Here is a 22,601-nt window from a genome sequence, read left to right as displayed (position 1 = left end):
CCTCCTACAAATATATTTACAATAGGTAGCAACAAAATGTAGCATTAAAAGAGACTTGAAAGGCCTGTTTTCAGTGTTTAGAAAGCCATCATGGAGAGTCAGCAATGAGAAGATTGTTTTAGTAAATGTGGTACAACCAGTCCCACACCAGCTTCATTCATTCTCAGTATTTTATCATCAGCACCGCAAAGGAGATAAAGCGTATTTTTATGAAGTCAGTAGCTCAGTAAATACAAGAAACAAAGATATATGCAAATTTCTAATGATGTAGCAAAAGATGGCAGCTTAATCAAACATCATCTAGCTTATAAATTATAAATGGAATTATACATTTTTAGACTAAGTAACTAACATTAGCACAAAAATATTATCACAAAGACTATAGGACTCAAATAATGCCTCAGGTAATATCACGCTAACTTATAATGTATTCATTTCCAGCGCAGAGGTTAATGTCATTGATAGTAACCACTCGGTAGTAGTATTTTAGAGCAACTGTTGTTAACTTTTTGAGTGTCTCGGACACATTTAAGTATCTGATAAAAGCCAAGTACCCTATACCTAGAAAAACAAATATAAAACAAAATTTTGCATATAGTTTTAGGCTGATCATAGGCCATCTGAGCCCAAACAACAGATCCTGGGTTAACACCTCTTCTTAAGAAAACAAAACCAAAATTCAATCTTGCAATTAGATATGTCAGGTTTCCACTACTCTTGAAATTTTATAATTTTAATAATACATAAACACTGGATAAAACTTAAAAGGATACAATAGAATGTTTGGCTGCTTCAGTAACGCCATCTAATAGGTACATATCAAATACTGCCTATAAAACAAAGGGATAAAACCTTCAGTGGATCTTATACAGTCTTTCATTCATTCATGCTTCTTGTTTTCCCAAGTTTGTGCCAGACACACAGCTAAGCATGTCTCCTCCCTCCCCAGCTTTGTAGACTCTAAATGATAGCACATTACTGCAAACCTACATGCAGACTAGCAGGAGGATATTTTCCTGTGCCTCCTTCATCTCGTTTCCACAACTTCTCAATTCGCTCTCCTAACTGAGAAACCAGTCCATCAATCATCAAGCAATCGGGATTCCACTTCCCTCTGCAATCAGGGAAAAATTAAGACTTATTTAATATCACTGTTAATTAATATCAAAGCAACCAGCATCAAAATATTAAAAGTAATAATCCCAACTATCAAAGAGAGAAGAGGCTGGGCATGGTGGCTTATGCCTGTAATCCCAGTGATTTGGGAGGCCAAGGCAGGAGGATCAACTCAAGGTCAGGAGTTTGAAACCAGCCTGGGCAATACAGCAAGACCCCAGTTCTAAAGAAAATACAAAAACTAGCTGGGCATGGTGGTGTGCACCTGTAGTCCTAGCTACTCAGGAGGATAAGGAAGGAGGATCATTGGAGCCCAGGAGTTTAAAGTGAGCTATACACATGCCACTGCACTGCAGCCTGGGCAACAGACACCCTGTCTCTAAAAACACAGAGAGAGGAGACAATTGGGAATTGGACCCTAGTTAGCATGATGAGAACTACAGACATCAAGAAGAGTTAGTCGGATAAGCCCTTAAGTTGCCTTAAGTTCAGTCATCAACAAGCCATTCAGTCAAGGTGACGTCCCCATGTGGTCCATCCAGCCAGTGATTATTCTATTTTTCACCATATTAAGCAAACTACCATAAAGTATAAAGCCCAGCATAGTGAAAATAATGAAGTTCAAAGACAGTTAAAGTTTCTGTTTCATCACTTGGGTTAGTCTTTTATCCTCAGTGATTCCTTCACTCAGTATCTATTACTGAGCGCCTGTGATGCAACGTTCAGATATGGTCCCTATTTCCTTTTCTTTTCTCTTCTTTTTTCCCCTTATTTCCTTTTCTAATTGTGAATAGCGGCAGCACTTACTACTCTTTGTGGTTGTCCAATGAGTCAGGCACTGCACTAGATGTCCTGCACATATTATTTTATTTAGCTTTATACTGACTTTATAACTTATATAACAAATAGGATTAGAAAGCATAACAAAGCTGCCAAGGATATACACTTAGGAAATAACAGATCTAGAATTTTAAAACATGCCTAGTCAATCTCCCAAGCTAATGTTCACTCTCCTAAATTGGTCATTCTAAAGCACTGGTTCCCACAATTGCCACGCATCAGAATTACAGCTGGCACAGATTTTAAAGTACTGATTCCCAGATGATTCAGGTGTAAGAAACCTGGAATCAACGTTTGTAAATCATTGCTCTAAATGTTACATGCTTTGTAATTTTGTCATTGCAACTCGAGGAAGACGACTATTTCCAGAAGTATGGTCAAGACTCTCAACACCACTCTTTCTTTGTCTATTACCTTTACTTCTTTATTTCAAAGGAACTAAGTAGGCTATTCGTGTATTCTTTTTTAAAAAAGAGAGAAATAAAACAGTAATGGTAATAGCAAATTCTGATACTTTACTGAGAATTCTACCCATTTAATCACTTTATAACATGATGAACACTGTTCTGAGAAACTTACTTCTTACAGACGTAATTTCTAAAACTGTTTTACTATACCTTGATAAACGCTCAAACTTCTGTCGACGACTGGTGTAGTAGTTCTGAATTACAGGGTAGTTGTAGCATAACCTTGACAACTGCACAGAATCATCTAGATTTTTAAGAGTTGGAAAAAAAGCTGGTAATAATTCCAAAATATCTCAACAATACATATTAATATTTTACTGTAATTTAATATTTACAGCAACCCCTGGTTAATCCACAGGGTGGTTATATTTAAGTAATAAAAGATTACTACACATCTTTTTATTTACAGATGCACAAGTGAGAAAATGACCTGTCATGAAAGTCTTAACTACATGGATGGTGGCTTAAAATCTTGGAAACTGTTCTAAATAACTTTACTCCTTAGGCACAAATAATAATTTGAAAGCAAGAAATGTTCACTACAAATCAAAATCTAAGAGAATTATGAAAAAATAAGATCAACAATTATGTACAGTGGCAGAGGCACTTCTAAATAAAATCTAATGGCTTCCGGGAAATGCAAGAAGCTGAAGGCTTTAGAAGTTATATTCTAAACAAATATAGCACAAGTCAAATACCAAAAATTCTCTAATTGTTGGTAGTGGCATAAATTACTAGATAAAAGGGGGTATTTAATTGAAGAAATATTAGTCAGTAACCATATTAAAAGGACCATTACCAGGAAACAGGAAAACTAGAGTTACAGAAACTATAGTTCTATGGATCTAAATAATAGCTAATAATATTGCTGAACTCATTTTCAGGAGCTATGTTTTCTCAAATTTGCTTTCCTTCTAAATGTTATTCAATCCAATAAACATGTATGAGCACTGTGTGTCAGGCATAGGATGAAAATACAAAGTAAGGAAAAATGTAAGAAAAGAAGGTAAGCATAAATTAAATTAAGGAGAAAAATAAGTGAGGTGGAAGAAAAGAAATCCAAGGCATTAGAATACAATAACAAAATTATAAAGATTCAGAATGTTTTAATTAATACTTATAGATTAAATAAATATTTTACCTATGCCTTCTGGTAAAAGCCCAGAATGAGAGAACCAAAGAACCACTTGTGCATACTGACAGATGAGGTGGGAAACCACAAACTTATTGCTTAAGTCTATCAGTCCTGTAAAGAAGAGTTAACATCAGTTGTTTGCTTACAAAAAAAATCAAGATGCTCCACAGTTTTCAAAATTAATCTCTTGGTAACTTACATAATATGTAAATATATATTTTACATATACGTATTTGTTCAAGATATATGTATCTCTCTTGAACTAATTCACCTTTGTATCTAGTTTACTTTGGTCCAAAATGATGTCAAGCAAATCTCCAAAATGCTAAAATAAGTCACTCCCTAAAATAGACACTTTAGGTAAATACACTTCCACCTCAGCTACACTTTCATTTAGCTAATTCCAGAACTCAAATTTACTCATTAATACAAACTAGCATAGCATCACTAATAAAGATTGTTCAAAACAGGCATTTAAATGAAATTGGCTTGTTTTCGTTTTGAAATTGCAAAACAGAAAAAAATTATAATGAGTTCTTTGAATAAAAAAAGACTTAATTTGAAACTTTACTGCAAATACATTAATCTTAATGATCATTAACTTCAGAATTTCTCAAGCTTATCTAAGCATGGGCTCATGGCATGTCTAACAACATTCTGTAGTTTTCATTAAAACAAAGAAATAAACAAAAACTCTAGCACTGGAGAAATAACATCCTCTTTACATAATGATCCATCTAAGACACGGGAAATGTATTCGTTTCTCTAAGTCAAGAGGTAAAATTTAATAAAACACTCATTTGATAAAACAAAGAACATACCTCTCTCAGTGATCTCTCGGGCTTCTGATGCAAAACAGCTCAAGACTATATTAAGATTGCTAAGAAGCAAATAGTATTGCTGGATAGACTGTATAGTTTGTGGATCCATGAAATGACACGAACCATCAAATAATGGCACACCTTTCAAGAATAAAATAAAAGATGTTTCCATACAGTAAATCTAAATAAATTAGAATCACAATGCAAAATTTCTCAAACTCCTATCACTCAAAAGAATTATTCTATTCATTATGAGATTTATAAAAAGCTAGAAATGGCAAAACCTCCAAGGAACTTAAAAAGTGCTTTCAATATAAAACTAGCAAAAGCCAAGAATGAGAATATGAACTCAAATCATCTATATCTAGAGCTTGTCCTCATAACCAGCACACATCAAAAGACAGGGATTTACTTTAATGACACATTTAGTTACATCAATATTTAATGTGTCATTGGTCTAGAAAACAACTATCTTCATTCTAAAATCCTTTAAATCGAATTCTAATTTGTTTTACGTTTTTTGTTTTTGGAGACAGCGTCTTGCTCTGTTGCCCAGGCTGGAGTGCAGTGGTGCAATCTCAATCTCCGCTCACTGCAACCTCTACCTCCCAGGTTCAAGCGATTCTCCTGCCTCAGGCTCCTGAGTAGCTGGGATTACAGGCATGCACCACAACACCCAGCTAATTTTTGTATTTTTAGTAGAGATGAGGTTTCACCATGTTGGCCAGGCTGGTCTCGAACTCCTGACCTCAGGTGATCCGCCCGCCTCAGCCTCCCAAAGTCCTGGGATTACAGGCATGAGCCACTGTGCCCGACCTAATTTGCTTTACTTCTAATACTTTTTTTGAGATAGGGTCTCACCCTGTCACCTAGGCTGGAGTGCAATGGTACGATCACAGCTCACTGTACTCTCAAACTCCTGGGCTCAAGTGTTCCTCCTAGTTCAGTTTCCCAAGGAGCTGGGACTATAGACATGTGCCACCCTGCCTAGCTAATTTACAAAAACATTTTTTTTTTTGGTTTTGCAGAGACGGGGGTCTTGCTATATTGCTCAGGCTGGTCTTGAACTCCTGGCCTCAAGCAATCCTCTCATCTCAGCCTCCTAAAGTGCTGGGATTACAAACCTGAGCCACCACGCCTAATCTCTAATACTTTTAAAACACTTACTACACTTTGTATTTTAATCATTCTTAAAGGTTTTTATTTTTATTTTTTAAAAAGCCCAACCTACCAGTAATAAAGCTCAAAGCAGCAACAGCTGCACTACCGAGTTAAACCCCCAAACACTGCATTACCCTCAAAGAATAACAACAGTCATACAATTTATGAATTGAGTTTAATTTTTTACAAAACATAATGAGCTCTAACAAACATTTTCCTCTTAAAAAAATGAACACATTTTTACTCTGATCCTAAACACCTGATAGTGTTCTTCCAGACTTCAATCACACTGATTGCTGAAACACTTAAATTATTTCATGACGATAGTTTTATAAGTATAGTCTAAAAACACTAGAAAGCGTCATGTCTTCCTAACATACTTGATTGGTTTAAAAATCCTCTACTAAGAATAACTTGCATTGAGAAAAGCTATCTATAGTCAAATCATTTCAAAAGTCCATTTGTTTACTCATCATGACACAAGAGAAATGACTAAAACATTTACCTCTAAATAAACTTAAATTTTACTTTCACTTACAGTGCAACTGTATCTCTAACTACTAGTACTTTTAGCCTTATTTTTGCACTAACTGGACATGACAGGTTTTTAATATTCATGACACACCTCAAGACTCAATCGAAATGAACAACAGACTAATAAAACTGTCAAGAAGGAAAATGATTTGCCACAATAATAATGACATCTATCCATGGAGGACAGCAGTGATGCATTTTTACTCTGCCATTCAACTTCATCATTTCTATCAATATGTTAAATAGAAAGTGAGTAAGTACAGAAACTTCTGAGGGTTACCTAGCACATTCCCCTTACTCCATCATCAGTATATTTAGTAAATTAAACTCCTAAGACCAAAAGACAAGTTATAATCCTAAAATCTGCTATTGTAGGCATATCAGCATGTTGCCAGTTTAATGACCTGCTGCAAAATCTTGGTCAAAAATTACTTTTGGCTGGATGTAGTGGCTCACACCTTGTAATACCAACACTTTGGAAAGCCCAGGCAGGAGGATCGCTTCAGGTCAGGAGTTCAAGACCAGCCTGGGCAATATAGTGAGACCAGGTCTCTACAAAAAATACGACAATTAGCTGGGTGAGCCAGCATGTGCCTGTGGTCCAAGCTACTCAGGAGGCTGAGGCAGGAGGATGCCTTGGGCTCAAAAAGTCAAGGCTGCAGTGAGCCATGAACTCACCAGTGTATTCCTGCCTGGGCAAAAAGTGAGACCATGTCTCAAAAAAAAAAATTACTTTTATCACTTTAATGTAAAAAGAAATAATTTTCTTTTGGGACATCTTCCAATTTTAAGAGTTTACAACTTCAGGCCGGGCGCGGTGGCTCACGCCTGTAATCCCAGCACTCTGGGAGCAGAGGCGGGCAGATCACAACGTCAGGAGATGGAGACCATCCTGACTAACACAGTGAAACCCCATCTCTACTAAAAAATACAAAAAAATTAGCCGGGCGTGGTGGCGGCTGCCTGTAGTCCCAGCTACTCAGGAGGCTGAGGCAGGAGAATGGCGTGTGAACCCAGGAGGCGGAGCTTGCAGTGAGCCGAGATCGCGCCACTGCACTACAGCCTGGCAACAGAGCAAGACTCTGTCTCAAAAAAAAGAAAAGAACTTACAACTTCAAAATGATTAAAAATTATGTACTTAAGACATAAACCAAGGTTAGTATTTTAATATTAAATTCTGTCCTACATCTAGACTTCTAATACTTACATAGTCTGTCAAATTCCTCTTTCGTGAGAACCACTTTATTCCACGTCCATTCAAGAACAAAGCGCAAATTAGTGGCAGAATTTGGTTGTTCTTATTCGTAAATACAAAAGGGAAAAAATAAAGATTATTAATTACAAACAGAGTTCTAAATTGTTGGTGGAGAAGCATGGCAGACAGCACCCTAACCGCCGAGTGAACATCAACACTTCACGGAGGCAACATGGGAAAATGGACCTTTTCAGTGCACCATACCACAGAGCACGTCATTTCAGGTAGTGCTGCCGCCAAAAGTGCAAAAACTGTCATTCAATCATGAGGAGAGACGGCAAGCACAAACTAAAATGCAGTCTATAAAATAAGGCCTAATTCCTTTAAAAAAAAAAAGGTCAATTTTTTGGAAGACAAAGTGACAAAATGTACAAGATTAAGGGAAATTATAAAAACAATTATATACAAAGTATTCTAGATCTCTTTTCCAAAAAACTAAATACAAAGCATGATTCTGAGTTCTCTCTCCCCTCTAAATTGAAATAAAGGACATTACTGGGATTTCAATAAGGTCTCTAGGTTAGATAAAAGTCTTAATTTTCTTGATTTTTTATGATCACAAAGCAGTTTTGTAAGTGAATGTCCTTATTCTTAGAAGCAGCAATACTGAAATATTTATGGGCTAAAAAAGCATGATGGCTTATCATCAAATGGTTCAGAAAAAAACCTATTCTCAAATGGTTCTGAACAGAAGATAATATGTGTTTGGGGTGTGTGTGTGTATGTATGTGAAGAGTAACAGTGATACACACAACAATGTGGATGAATTCCTAGAGAATTTTGCTGAGTAAAAAAGGTAATCCAAAAAGGTTACATACTGCATAATTCCATTTATGAACATGTTTAAAATGACAAAATTCTTGCCAGGGGTTAAGGATGGGGCAGAAGGAAGGTAGGTATGGCTGTAACGCCAACATGAGGGATCCTGGTTGTGCTGACTGTACTAAAGGTTTGTCAGATCACAGTACTGTGGGCAAATGTGCTAAAGAGGGTAGGATCTCTCTATTGCATCTGCACAACTGCATGTGGATCTTCAATTATATCAAAATTCAAATAACTAAGAAAAAATACAACAAATAGCAAATTGATAACTTTAAAAATACCAAACATTTTACTTGTTAAAAATCAGAATCTTACCTTCTGTTATCCATCTTCTGATATAACCAGTCAAAAGTCCCAGGGAACTAGTCTGAATTGCTGCTGACAATATAGCTTCTAACTGTTCTTCCTAAACCATGCATTATAGAAAGGAAACAAATGGAAAGAAAGAGGGTGTGAGATCATAGGCAAGTTCTGGTTCAGAATTTAAAAATTTTAAGGCTAAAAAAATCAGTATGACCCATAAGAAGGGCTATAATCAAAAGACAATAACAAGCATGGTAAGGATGTGTTAAAACTGGAACTCTCATACACTGCTGGTGGGAATGTAAAATGGAACAGCCACTTTGCAAAACAGTTTGGCGGTTTCTCAGTATGCTAAACATAGACTTACCACACGACCCTCCAATTCCACACCTAGGTATATACCAAAAAGAAACAAAAATACATGCCCAAACAAAAATTTCACATGAAGGTTCACAGCACCATTATTAATAGCCATAAAGTGGAAACAACCCAAATGCCCATTAATTGTAGATAAACAAATTATGGTATGCTCATACAACAGACTATTATACAGCCGTAAAAGGGGATGAAGTACTGATACTTGCTATAATACAGATGACCCTTGAAAACATGCTAAATGAAAGAAGACAGTCACAAAAGACTACATATTATTTGACCCATTTATATGAAATGCCTAGAATAGGTCAATCTATAAAGACAGAAAGCAGGCAGGAAGGTAAGGGAAAAGGAGTGACTGTTTATGGGCATAGAACTTTCTTTAGAAGTAATAAATATCCTAAAATGGAATGTGATGACAGTTGCAGAATTCCGTGAATTACAATCACTGAATTGTACACTTGAAATATTTGAACTGCACAGTATATGAAATATCTCCTATAGCTGATATTTTGAAAATCACTGAGTCTGGTTCAATATCAGAGGAACCTATTAATTTCATTCATTACAGGAGCAAATTAAAAGATGTCCAAAAAGGAATCACATGAATGTTAAGTTAAACAGGTACAGAGGGAATTACATAATGGTCCACAAAACCTAAGAAGGCGTTGACTCTAAATGGAGACTCACTGAAGCCATTTACATTTAATACCAGGGACAAAACAAAAACATCTGCTACTAACATTATTATCCTATAGTTTATAGAAGTTCTACCACATTGCAATGAGAAAAGTCAGTAACCGGCCAGGCACAGTGGCTCACACCTGTAATCCCAGCATTTTGGGAGGCCGAGGAGGGCAGATCACTTGAGGTCAGGAGTTTGAGACCAGCCTGGTCAACATGGTGAAACTTTGTCTCTACTAAAAATAAAAAATTAGCCGGGTGTGGTGGCACACACCTCTAGTTCCAGCTACTCAGGAGGCTGAGGCAGAATCGCTTGAACCCAGGAGGTTGGAGGTTGCAGTGACCCAAGATCACGTCACTGCACTCCAGTCTGGGCAACAGAGCGAGATGCTGTCTCAAAAAAAAATAAAGGTAGTAACAAACAAATTAACGAAAAAAGTCTATTATTTGCTGATGGTCGCATACCTTGAAAGTTATGTAGATATCAAATAAATATACAAAAATGAATTGCATTTTTCCATACAGCCATGTGTTGCTTAATGATGGAGATACATTCCGATAAATGTTTCGTTAGGTGTTTCGTTGTTGTGCAATCATGGTAAGAGCGTACTTACACAAACTTAGATGGTGCAGTCAACTACATATCAAGGCTATGTATATTGCTCCTAAGCTACAAACCTGTATAGCATGTTACTGTGCTGAATACTGTAAGCAACTGTAACACAATATGAAGTATATGTGTATTTAAACATAGAAAAGGTACAGTAAAAATACATTATTACAGGCTGGGCAAGGTGGCTCATGCCTGTAATTTCAGCACTTTGGGATGCCAAAGTGGGAGGATAACTTGAGGCCAGGTGTTCAAGACCAGCCTAGGCAACATAGCAAGACCCTGTCTCTACCAAAAAAAAAAAAAAAAAAAAAAAGGCTAAGCATAGTGGTGCCTGTCTGTAGTCCTAGCTACTTGGGGAGGCTGGGGTGGGAAGATCGCTTAAGCCCAAGAGGTTGAGGCTTCAGTGAGCCATGACCATGCCACTGCATTCCAGCCTGAGTCAGCCATGAGGTGTTTCCTGTCCTATATCCTTCTATACAGCTAAATCAACCTGCTGCCAAGTTATGGCCTATTGGGTATTAGGAGTAGGAATTTTAAACCAAACCTAAAGCCACAACTGCTGCTCACCCAGAGTCAGCATTACACTACTTCACCTATTTTTGCAGAAATTATCTAATACATTTGTATTGTAATAGAAAGCTAATCACGTGATCCAACCAAAAGAAACAATAGAGTTAAAAATCATCTCACTTGGCTTAAACTGGAAGGCTGAACATCAACAAATCTTGGGGAAAGAAGGCCAGCTACAAGACATCGATTATAACCATCAGGAATGACTTCATTGAGTGATGGCCCTGATTTCTTTAAAAAAGTCAAAGTCTGTAACAGATAAATTAGTAAGGCATCAATCAATGCTCAGTTTGAATAATCAAATTTAAGATTAATAAATTACACTTAAAATTTAAGTAAAATTTAAAGATAGCAAATGGAAATTATGAAAAGACTATATTTCCTACAAGAAACAGAGTTTATAGGTTCTTAAGCTTAACCAATGCTTGCTAGTTGTGAATAATACTATTAGCAAAAGGTAGCTTATATATTTTTATGAACTGTATAACCCTGTCTTCTCTAAAGCTGACAGATTTGGAGACATCTTGACAAAACTGACACACACACACACACAGGAAAACTCCTGTAGTCTACTCCTCTTTATCTAATGTGAAAGAGATTTGATATGAAGTATAAATACAGCATTCATCCACATCTGGACGATTATCAATGAAAAGGTCTGCCACATCATGCTTCCCTAGAAAAGTATTTTTCAGGCCAGGAACGGTGGCTCACGCTTATAATCCCAACACTTCGGGAGGCCGAGGCAGGCGGATCACCTGAGGTCAGGAGTTCGAGACCAGCCTGGCCAACATGGTGAAACCCCATCTCTACTAAAAATACAAAATATTAGCCGGGCGTGGTGGCAAGCACCTGTAATCCCAGCTACTCAGGTGGCGGAGGCAGAAGAATCGCTTGAACCTGGGTAGCAGAGGTTGCAATGAGCCGAGATGGCGTCACTGCACTCCAGCCTGCGCAACAAGAGTGAAACTCCGTCTCAAAAACAGAAAAGTATTTTTCAAAATTCTTTTTTTTTTTTTCCTGTGCCAGGCACTATACCACTGTGCTAGGTACCTTCTTTGCATTACTTCATTTCCTCATAAGCTTTCTGAGGAGACAGAAAGCTTGAGGTTCAAGTAGCTAGCATCTACATAAATTAGTTGCTAAAAACATTCAATACGTCTTCTGGCAGGCTGTCATTAGTAACTGATATTACTAGCTGATAATCTCATAAACCTAGCAGAAGCTACCATTTAAGCTGAAACAACTGTCAATATCACTAACACTAAGTAAAACTTAAATCCATAAATCAACTATATTCCAAGATCTGACTTCAGTTCAATTAAGAAATCACTAGTTGTTACCTACCTCCTTCTGAAAGCCAGTACAAGTTAAATGAACAACTCCTGAGTTTAACAAACAAGTGGCATCTAAAAAAAAGATTTAAGAAATAATCCACTTACATATACTTAAAATGGCATTAATAGAACAAAATTTATCCAAATAACAGACTGCAAGGCAAAGTGTCAAATTATTACATGTAATAAATCTTTAAATAAACTTTTCTAGGTATTTTCATCCTAAGAATAGATAAGAAACCCAGCACACAGCAAAACAAGAAAAAAGCAAAAAACGAAACCCAAAAAACTCCAAGCACAGCTGAGAAACACAGCAAAACTAAAAGCTACTATAAAATGCACCAGATGTGAAATAGTTAATATCTTTCCTAGCAAGTTCAAACTAAGTCATAATTCCTTTATAAAACATATAAATACTAAATTTCTCACGTGTATATATTAATTTCCTAAGTTATCCATATGTTAACAGTGAGATACAAACAGATAACACTAAATGAATAAACTACACAATGTATACCTTTACATACTTTTGTGCGTTACTTTTCTTAAGAGGTAATGTTAAGGAAATACATACCAAAATTATAAGTGCTTGGGTTAAAAAACTGCTCGGGAGGTGGATATGAAGGAGGGACTCCTCTATTTAAACTTCTCTCATGTACTATTATATCCAAGATGCCATGTGGAGAAGTCCTACTTACAACAGACTCCAATGACCACAGTGCAAAATAAGAGCAATTATGTAGATACTCTCCTGACCTAAAAGAAAATTTAAAACATTACTAAGTCATTGATCAGCTACACATACAAATACAAAGAGAAAGGAGAGAAAAAAAAAAAAAGAATCATACCTTAACGAATCTGGCATTTGTGCATGATACCAACGATTTATATCAAAAAGCCCCAAATATACAGAAGGCTTTCCCTGTCCATATATATTCACCTGCCAGGTAAAGACTGAAACACTAGTGTCAGGCGATAGAGCTGAAAGAAAAAGATAATTTTTAAAAACAGAATAAAGAATCTCAAAGTAAAATCACCTCAACAGAATTATAGCAAGATTTTCTCATAAATTAAGAGGTTTAATTCATATTTCACTTGATTCATCAAAACACATTTCTATCATTTGTATGTAAGACCAGATTCATTCACTTGCATCTTGACTGTTTCTCAATTTTAAGGCCTTATTAAAAAGGAGTCACTCATTAGAAGTTACATTCTTGCTTGTTTTCGGTTAATACTTGAGCAACATTGAGGTATTAGAGGCAGAAAATAGACAACGATTTGAATGAACAGTCTCTCTCCCAAGGACGGTACGGAGCTAGTACTAGAGAAGTTAATTCACTACCTAAAACGGATGCCTTTGGGCATTAAGGCTTTATTATGATGAACCTTAGCTGAGAAGGACTTATCCAGTTATAAGGTAAAGAGGGAAAAAGAAAAGTGCTTGGATGGTGCCTGTGGAATGGAAAGACAGGAATAGAGTAAGAGACATCAACAGGAGAAGAAGAAAGTAAAAATCTGAAACACTACTATAAGGAAATAGAAAGAATGGGGAATAAGAGAGAGCATGGCCAGGTGCAGTGGCTCACACTTGTAACCCCAGCACTTTGCAAGGCCAAGGTGAGCAGATCAATTGAGCCCAGAAATTCGAGACCAGCCCAGGCAACATAGCAAAACCTCATCTCAACAAAAAAATACAAAAATTAGCCGGGCATTGTGGCATGTATCTGTAGTCCCAGCTACTCAGGAGGCTGAGGTGGGAGGATCGCTTGAACCTGGGAAGCGGAGGCTGCAGTGAGCCGAGATCATGTGAGTGCACTCCAGCCTGGGCGACAGTGAGACCCCGTCTCTAAAAAAAACAAAAACAGGCCAGGTGCGGTGGCTCACGCCTGTAATCCCAGCACTTTGGGAGGCTGAGGCGGGTGGATCATGAGGTAAGGAGATGGCTAACACGGTGAAACCCCGTCTCTACTAAATATACAAAAAATTAGCTAGGCATGGTGGCGGGTGCTTGTAGCCCCAGCTACTCAGGAGGCCGAAGCAGGAGAATGGCATGAATCCCGGAGGCGGAGCTTGCAGTGAGCTGAGATCGCGCAACTGCACTCTACCCTGGGCAACAGAGTGAGACTCCATCTCAAAAAAAAACCAAAACAAAACAAAACAAAAAAAACACCCTGTCACTACAAAAAATACAAAAATTAGCCAGGTGTGGTGGTGTGTGCCTGTAGTCCCAGCTACTTGGGAGACCGAGATAGGAGAATTGCTTGAGCCCAGAAGGTCAAGGCTGCAACCAGCCAAGATCGTGCCACCACACTCTGGCCTGGACTGGCCTGGGCATCAGAGTGAGACCCTGTCTCTAAATAAACAAATAAATAAAAATTTTAAAAAGACGTGAGCTCATGACAAGTTCTGTTTTTCACATGTTTAACTGGATCTGAAAACTGGATCAGAAATACAGATACAGGCCCTAGCAAAAAGGGCATTTCTGGGATGGGTAAGTTCACTCTGTGATTTAATCCTCACAACTACCCTTTGCAAAAGGTCTAACTGTATGATCCCACTTACAGATGGAGAAACAGGGCTCTGAAATGTTCAGTAATTTGTCAAAGGTCATTACTAGTGATAGGGCTGGATTATGATAATGCTGGCTTAAAAAACTGATGCAAAAAAAACTGCCAGGAAAAAGCGATGACACTAAAGGAAACAGAAAACATTCAAGACAACCAAGGCATGTATGCCATACATGGCTCAAAAAATACACAGGTAAACTTCATTCAAAGACTACTCACACTAGTTCAGACTAGGGATCACCTGTTTTGAGAACTAGATTAAAATAAAAGGGTCCTTCATTACCCTAATCTATTTTATTTTTTAGTTATACATAGCAACCTGGAGAGCAAGAAATATCTAGTATCTCAAATAGAACTGAATAAATTCCGTTAATTACTATTCTAATTTTCTGAACTGCCAGGAGTATGAAATCTAGAAAACAACACCTGTCATAAATTTTAAATCCAGCCTTCACATGACATATTTCAAGTACTTTAACTAACCTTCATTCACGCCTTCCTCCCTGTCACCATGAGATCGAAATTTCTCTATACTCTGGCATCCCAACAATTTGGTATTACTCGTCTGTCCCCTCAAAGGGAACATGCCACCTGTCAGGTCCAGGGTGTATCTTTCTTCACAGTATTCTAACCCCTGTAACATAAAATACATGCAAATATTAATCTGATTCTAGGCAAAAGGTCACTCTAAAATTAAATGTTCTCCAAATTTAAAGATTGTTCACACAATACAAAGAAAACTATTTAGACTGAAGAGAACCAATCATGGAAAAAGGCTCTAAAATTTTACATACTTTAAAACAAATAAAAAGTGAGATTTAGTCTCTCAAAAATAATTACCAACAAGTCTTCTAAAGTTATTTAACACAGAAGCCCTCAGGCACTACTGGTTGGTATGTAAACTGGAATAACCATCAAAATTATATATGCATACATCCCAGACCAGCAACACCATACCTGTGTTCTCACAAACATTCTTGCTCTAGAATAGTTCTTAGACTTTTAGCTTATTGATACCTTTAAGAATCTGACAAAAGGCTATGAGACTTCCCCCATAAAAATGCAACACATAATTCAGGGACTTTATTGATTCCCTGAAACCCATTTCTATACCCCTCAAACATTAGGTTAAGAAAAGTCGGTTCTAGAGACAGGTATGTGAGGGTGTACAAAATATAGCTATTAGCAGCACCCCTCCTACTTCCTCAGGAATTCAGCCAGAAAAATAGGTAGCCATCTAAAAGTCTAGATGCATATACCCTCCTATAAAAATCACCGCATGGCTTAATGCTTGATATGTTAGAGCAACAAAGTGGAATTATTTTTCCTGGGTACCAATTAAGCCACAAGCTTGAATCTAGTCCAATCCCCTCATTGTAGAAGAAAATGATATCTGAGAAGTTAAGAATGCTACCTTGGTAAATAGGTAAAACACATCTCTAATTTAATACTACTTCTACTATATTATGAATACAATATTAACTTCAACACAAGAATCGCTTTTCACAGCCAGGCGTGGTGGCTCATGCCTGTAAGCCCAGCACTTTGGGAGGCTGAGGCAGGTGGATCACGAGGTCAGGAGTTCAAGACCAGCCTGGCCAAGATGGTGAGACCCTGTCTCTGCTAAATATACAAAAAAATTAGCCAGGCATGGTGGCGGGCACCTGTAATCCCAGCTACTCCAGAGGATGAGGCAGAGAATTGCTTGAATCCGGGTGGCGGAGGTTGCAGTGAGCCAAGATTGCACCACTGCACTCCAGCCTGGGCGACAGAGCGAGACTCCGTCTCAAAAAAAAAAAAAAAAAGAATCACTTTTCAGTATCTTAAAACAAAGACAACATATTTAAAATAGAAAACAACAAAATGGTAATATAAACCCATAGTCCAATGACCATTTACCTCATATAAGATTTGTCCTGATGCCAAACACTTTCTATTACCAAAGGCCAGCTGCAGCAGATGCAAACTCAAAACATCCCCTTCACTGAAACAGAAATTAACCAAGACGCACTAAATATATTAATACATTAAACATCTCCTACTGTCCAAGTAAGTTTAGTTTGCTTGCAATGTTGAGTGCATGAGACAAAACTAAGATCACTGTGAAAAATTTAGTTTTCTTCGGTAATTTTTATAAAAACGTAGTCCTTTGAAATAATAACTGATATTTATTATTGATTCTAATCAACAAAATTGATGCTGTTTGCATACTGTAGGAGATATCTTATGTAGCAAAGACTGATTACTCAATATTCCTTCTCAAATATTCCTTCCTCAATGGGTATACTCTACTTAAACACATAGTTGTCTACAGTTCTATAACATTTCCCAGCTTCCTTTGCAGCTAAGTGCAGTACCGTGTGGTAAAGTTGTGGCCTGGATGTAAACAGAATTGTCCCATAGTAACCTCAGAGAACCTTCCTTAATGAACAAAATATCGTTTGTGCCTTCATCCTGGTCTCTTCCTCCATCTTGCTATTTTTACTTAAAATGTAGAGGTTCAAAGGACAGTGGGGAGTATGGGAAGGAGAAAGGGCAGTTGGGGGAAGGGTAGGGAAAAAAATTTTTTTAAATGTGGATGTTGCCCTCGACCATGAGAGGCCTATCAAGACACAAAGGAAGATACTAACTCAACCCTGTAGTCAACTCAAGCACGAAGCATGCAGTGTTAAGAGTATAGATTCCAGAGCCACATCATCTGAATTTGAATCTTACTACTAGTTGATCCCTTTTAATAATTCCTATTACTAGTTCTTATTTCTTTTACTTGGCTTCTAGCACACCACACCTTCCTAATATTCCTCATACCACACTATTCACTCCTTAGTCCTTTGCTGAGTACCCAGCTCTCTTGTTCTCAATCTCCAAGTATATTTGAAGAATAAGAGAGCCGGGTACTGAGACTGAGAACAAGACAGCAGGGTACTTAGAAGGTTCCAAGGCTCTCAATCTGTGAAAAACATTCAAGTAAGTCGGCACAATTTCTTCTGATAACTCAGAATTATTCAAGCATGTAGAAACAACCATTTAACTTTTAAAATAATTTCAACTACTACTCACTAATTCACTGAAAGCATCGTGTTGCCTTCGCTAAAAAAGACTACATAACTACATAGACTACCTGTTCTATTTTTGACTACTTTTTAAAGATCGTATGTATCAGGCCAGGCGTGGTGGCTCACGTCTGTAATCCCAGCACTTTGGGAGGCTGAGGCGGGCAGATCATGAGGTCAGGAGTTCAAGACCAGCCTGACCAACGTGGTGAAACCCTGTCTCTAATAAAAATACAAAAATTAGCCAGGTGTGGTGGCAGGCACCTGTAGTCCCAGCTACTCGGGAGGCTGAGCAAGAGAACGACATGAATCCGGGAGGCAGAGGTTGCAGTGAGCCGAAATCACGCCACTGCACTCCAGCCTGGACAACAGAGCGAGACTCCATCTCCAAAAAAACAAAACAAAACAAAACAAAAAAAGTTTGTATGAGACCTACCTATCTTGTGTAGACTGAACAGCCCACAAGTAACAGCAATTCCGAGGATCATTCTCAGGTTCTTGAAAAGTGACAGCATATACAGGAACTTGTCCACTTTCCAACTGTATGTAATATCTGAAACAAATTAGTTTATTTCATATTTTTAAGTTATTTTATAGAAAGGAAAAAGGTACATCATGTAAGAACTTGGGTTAGGCAACCACTGTTCATACACTCCCCCAAAATAAGTGATCTGTGGGCCATGGCCAAGTCATCTTATCTGCAAAAATACACAGGGCACAAGACATCAAGACTATGGTCATGGCACCCATCCCCCAGAGACAGAACTGGGAAGAGTTAGAATTACTCAAGTGGATGCATTTATGTGTGTGTAAACTGGTCCTAAGAGTCATATTCAATGCCCAAGAGGTAGAACTGGGGAGTGTTAGAATTACTCAAGCGGATGCATTCATGTCTGTGTAAACTGGTCCTATGAGTCATATTCGATATACACTCCCACATACTGCTCAACCATAAAAGGTGCCCTACAAAGAGACAAGATACTGCCACGAGACTTTTCAGCTGTTTGGGTTTAGCGTCAGTTTCCCCAGTACTACAACAGAAGATGAGTTAGAAACTGAAGAGTTCCCATAAACTGCTAAAAAAGCAAAAATTGACCAAGAGATGATAGTGTTAGAGAAAGCACTGCTGTAGAAGCCAGGTACTGCAGGTATTTCTTTAGGAGCAAATTCAAAGATGAGCCGACAAACTGGCAGCTGGGCGCAGTAGCTCACACCTGTAATCCCAGCACTTTGGGAGACCGAGGCAGGTGGATCACAAGGTCAGGAGTTCGAGACCAGCCTGACCAACATGGTGAAAATCCGTCTCTAAAAAAAAAAAAAAAAAGATACAAAAACTAGCTGGGCGCAGCGGTGCACACCTGTAGTCCCAGCTACTTGGGAGGCTGAGGCAGGAGAATCACTTGAACCTGGGAAGTGGAGGTTGCAGTGAGCCAAGATCGTGCCACTGTACTCCAGCCTGGGTGACAGAGTGAGACCCCGCCCCCAAAAAAAATAGAAAAAAAAGAGCTGATAAAAGGATAACAGCAAAGAGAGTTGAGATACACTTCCCGTAAGATAAATTACTCAATAAAATATACCAATATGCCTCAGGAAAAATGGAGAAATAAATAAATTGACAACTTAAGGGCCAAATAGGCATCTACTTAACTCAACACAAATTAACTTAGCTACGAAGTATCAATATAATTATATTTTTGGGACTTTTTGACAGCATAAAAAATTTAAAACACAAGTATTTTGTAACTTTGATTTTTAAAAATCCTTTTTTTCCCTCTCAACTGAGAATTCTTTATTAAGCTGTTACTTTACATAGATGATGATTAAGAAGGTACTTCTGAAAGAACTCATACTATACAAACACAGTCGTGTGTCACTTAACAAAAGGGGATCTGTTCTGAGAAATGCTCATCAGGGATTCAGTCATTGTGCAAACATCATACAGTCTAGCAACACAAACCTAGATGGTATAGCCTACTATATACCTAGGCTAGCTGGTATTGCCTGTTGCTCTTAGTCTACTAACCTGTACAACATGTTACTGTATGGAATACTGCAGGCAACTATAACGCAATGGTAAGTATTTATGTATCTAAACATTAAAAAGGTACAATCAAAATACAGTAAAATTTTGAGACCCCTTTCTTATATAAGGCCTGTTGTTGACCAAAACGTTGTAAAGTTACAAAGACAAGCTTTACTAGCATGTTAAACACATGACTGTAATGCCTTTTAAATAAACACTGAAAAAAAATAAAGCTAAATTCATGTGCTAAGTCACTCCTTTATGGTATTCACATTGATTTAATGCCATGAAAAATTAGTCATACTCAATCATTCATTCAATCATTAATCTACCCACCCTTTTCTCACTATGCTTTCAAATATTAGTAACTGAGTACAAGCTATATGCAAAAAGAAACTACCTATAATCAAATAAGGGAAAAAAGTTATACTTACTCTCTTTTCATGCTTTTCATGTTCCAAAGTGCTAGATAGCCATCAGAAAAACCTACAGCAAGCTGATTTGTCCTGTTTATGTAACTAAGAGTTGAAACAGCTGTTCCTGTTGGACTTACTAACTGGAAACACAGATGGCGCCCTTCTCTCATCACACTTTCTCTAATGTGTGGTACTTCAGCTGGGATGCCAGTTAGAACTTCAAGATCTAAAACCACAAATTAGACAAATGAAGTTAAAAAACTAGAAACAGCATTAAAAGCAAATATGTCATCCATTATTCAAGCTGCAAATGAAGTCAACTGAGTTAAATGAAGTTAATTGAAATTAAAAGATTAGTGATAACAAAAAAGTATGTTAAACTAGAAAACTGCCGTCCTTATCTATTTAAATACCATAATTTAAAAAATACATTCAATTATATAATATTAAAAAATTCTCTCAGTACATCTTAAATATTATCTAAGATAGAATTTTTTTAGGGTTAACAACCATAAATAAAACTGATTTATTTCTCTATTGAAATTTAGAACTACTACCTAAATACCTTCCTTGGAGCAATGGCTGATTCCCGGTCAGGGGGAAGAAAATACATAAAATGAGCCTGGCACATCTTATGCCAGTAATCCAGGAAGCTATCACAGATGAAAGGGAATGTATTATACAACATGAAGGGGCTCTCATTACCAATGACAGGACATTTTAGGCATCAAAAACAATAAAATTAATGAAACACATTAAATATGCCAAACCTGAAAAATTCACAGTGATACCAAAAAAAAAAAAAAAAAAAAAAGAGGGGTGGGGCAAGGGGGAAGCCTACCCTCCGCACCTACAAAAGATCTTATATTGAACAATTGGAAGTAACTAGGTATCACTTGCTTACTCTGAAAATTAGTACTTAATACTAAACATTTATCCTGCCTGTTCTGTAGACATTGTGTTTCAGAGTGACCAGAAAGCCCTAATTAATGAGAAAATTATTCTTTATATTGACAGAACATAAAACTCATCATTTTGCAGCCCTTAATGAAATAAGGGACTTATCCAAGAATCTTAGGCCGGGCTTGGTGGCTCACACCTGTAATCTCAGCACTTTGGAAGGCCGAGGTGGGCGGATCACGAGGTCAGGAGATTGAGACCATCCTGGCTAACACGGTGAAACCCAGTCTCTACTAAAAAAATATATATATATACAAAAAAATTAGCCAGGCGTGGCGGCGTGCAACTGTAGTCCCAGCTACTTGGGAGGCTGAGGCAGAAGAATCACTTGAACCCAGGAGGCAGAGGTTGCAGTGAGCCAAGATTGTTCCACTGCACTCCAGCCTCTCAAAAAAAAAAAAAAAATTCCTAAGTTTTAAATTGCATGCTGCTCTGAGTGGTATGATGAAATCTGCTACCATCAAAGGGACATAAATCATACCTTTGTCTGGTGTATCCACACTGTATAAGCCACCCTTAGTAGCCATCTTGGTTATCAGATCAACTGTCACAGTATTGTGGTGCTTGTGTTCAAGTAACCCTTATTTGACTTAACAATGGCCTCAAAGCACAAGAGTGGTCATGCTGGCAATTCAGATATGCCAAAGAGAAGCTGTAAAGTGCTTCCTTTAAATGAAAAGGTCAAAGTTCTTGACTTAATAAGGAAAAATCATAATGTGTGCAGGGTTCAGTACTAGTTGTGGTTTCGGCATCCACTGGGGTTCTTGGAACGTATCCCTCACAGATAAGGGGGAACTACCCTGCAGAGGGCTATCCTGTACACTGTAGGACGCTAAGCCACATCATTACTCTCTAACTACTAGTAGCAAGTAGCACCAGCAGTAACAATCAAAAATGTCTTCTAAGATTGCCAAACATCTCCTGGAGGACAAAATTCACCCCCTGTTGAGAACCACTAGTTTAAAGTTGATGAGAGACTTTAAAAAGGATGGATCATGCTGTCACCATGTGAATCCACTGATCGCTAATTGAAACTACTAGACACTATGTGTCTCCTGATGTGATACAATATGCAGTACTCAGCACTTCCAAAGTACCTTGCCAAAATATTAAACCTTAATCTATAACCAGAGCTAATTTACTTTTGCAGAAAATCGAAAATGATACCACATGAAACCACAGTTAATTCCAAAATGTGGAACATTCTATCAGATAACTTCAGCAAGTCAATGGCACTAAAAATAAAACCAGAGAGGACAGAAAGAGGATTGCTGTACATTCAAGGAGACTTGAGACTTAACTGTCAAATGCAATTAATGTGCAGACTGTGTTTGAATTCCAATCCAAACAATCCAAATGTAAAAAGATGCTTTGGATAATCACATCAATTTGATTATAGTATAGATAACAGACTATACCAAAGAAGTGTTATTGGCATTATGATTATGTAATAAAATATCCCTATTTGCTTTAAACTAACACAGAATAAAAGAGGGAAAGGAGGAAAGGGGAATGAACTAAACAGACACACATATAGTAAATGTTG

At 37.6% G+C, this 22,601-nt stretch overlaps 1 protein-coding gene across 3 annotated transcripts in view; it reads right to left on the bottom strand.

Moving 5' to 3' along the window:
• AHCTF1 (AT-hook containing transcription factor 1) overlaps positions 1-22,601 on the bottom strand; it is a 90,567-nt gene that overhangs the window by 45,970 nt on the left and 21,996 nt on the right. For all 3 annotated transcript variants that reach the window (XM_024252746.3, XM_024252744.3, XM_054549899.2), the window contains exons 5-19: positions 20,114-20,321; positions 18,093-18,209; positions 16,503-16,587; positions 15,087-15,237; positions 12,882-13,014; positions 12,608-12,789; positions 12,044-12,105; positions 10,817-10,945; positions 8,467-8,557; positions 7,282-7,371; positions 4,380-4,520; positions 3,565-3,669; positions 2,574-2,667; positions 991-1,114; positions 774-830 (exon numbers count right to left, since the gene is read on the bottom strand). In XM_024252746.3, the coding sequence (XP_024108514.2) occupies positions 774-830; positions 991-1,114; positions 2,574-2,667; positions 3,565-3,669; positions 4,380-4,520; positions 7,282-7,371; positions 8,467-8,557; positions 10,817-10,945; positions 12,044-12,105; positions 12,608-12,789; positions 12,882-13,014; positions 15,087-15,237; positions 16,503-16,587; positions 18,093-18,209; positions 20,114-20,321 (1,769 nt within the window). The remainder of the gene's footprint in view (positions 1-773; positions 831-990; positions 1,115-2,573; positions 2,668-3,564; positions 3,670-4,379; positions 4,521-7,281; positions 7,372-8,466; positions 8,558-10,816; positions 10,946-12,043; positions 12,106-12,607; positions 12,790-12,881; positions 13,015-15,086; positions 15,238-16,502; positions 16,588-18,092; positions 18,210-20,113; positions 20,322-22,601) is intronic.

Source organism: Pongo abelii, chromosome 1 (genome assembly GCF_028885655.2).
Source record: "Pongo abelii isolate AG06213 chromosome 1, NHGRI_mPonAbe1-v2.0_pri, whole genome shotgun sequence".
Classification (NCBI taxonomy): domain Eukaryota; kingdom Metazoa; phylum Chordata; class Mammalia; order Primates; family Hominidae; genus Pongo; species Pongo abelii.
This window is presented reverse-complemented; position numbering and strand designations above follow the sequence as displayed.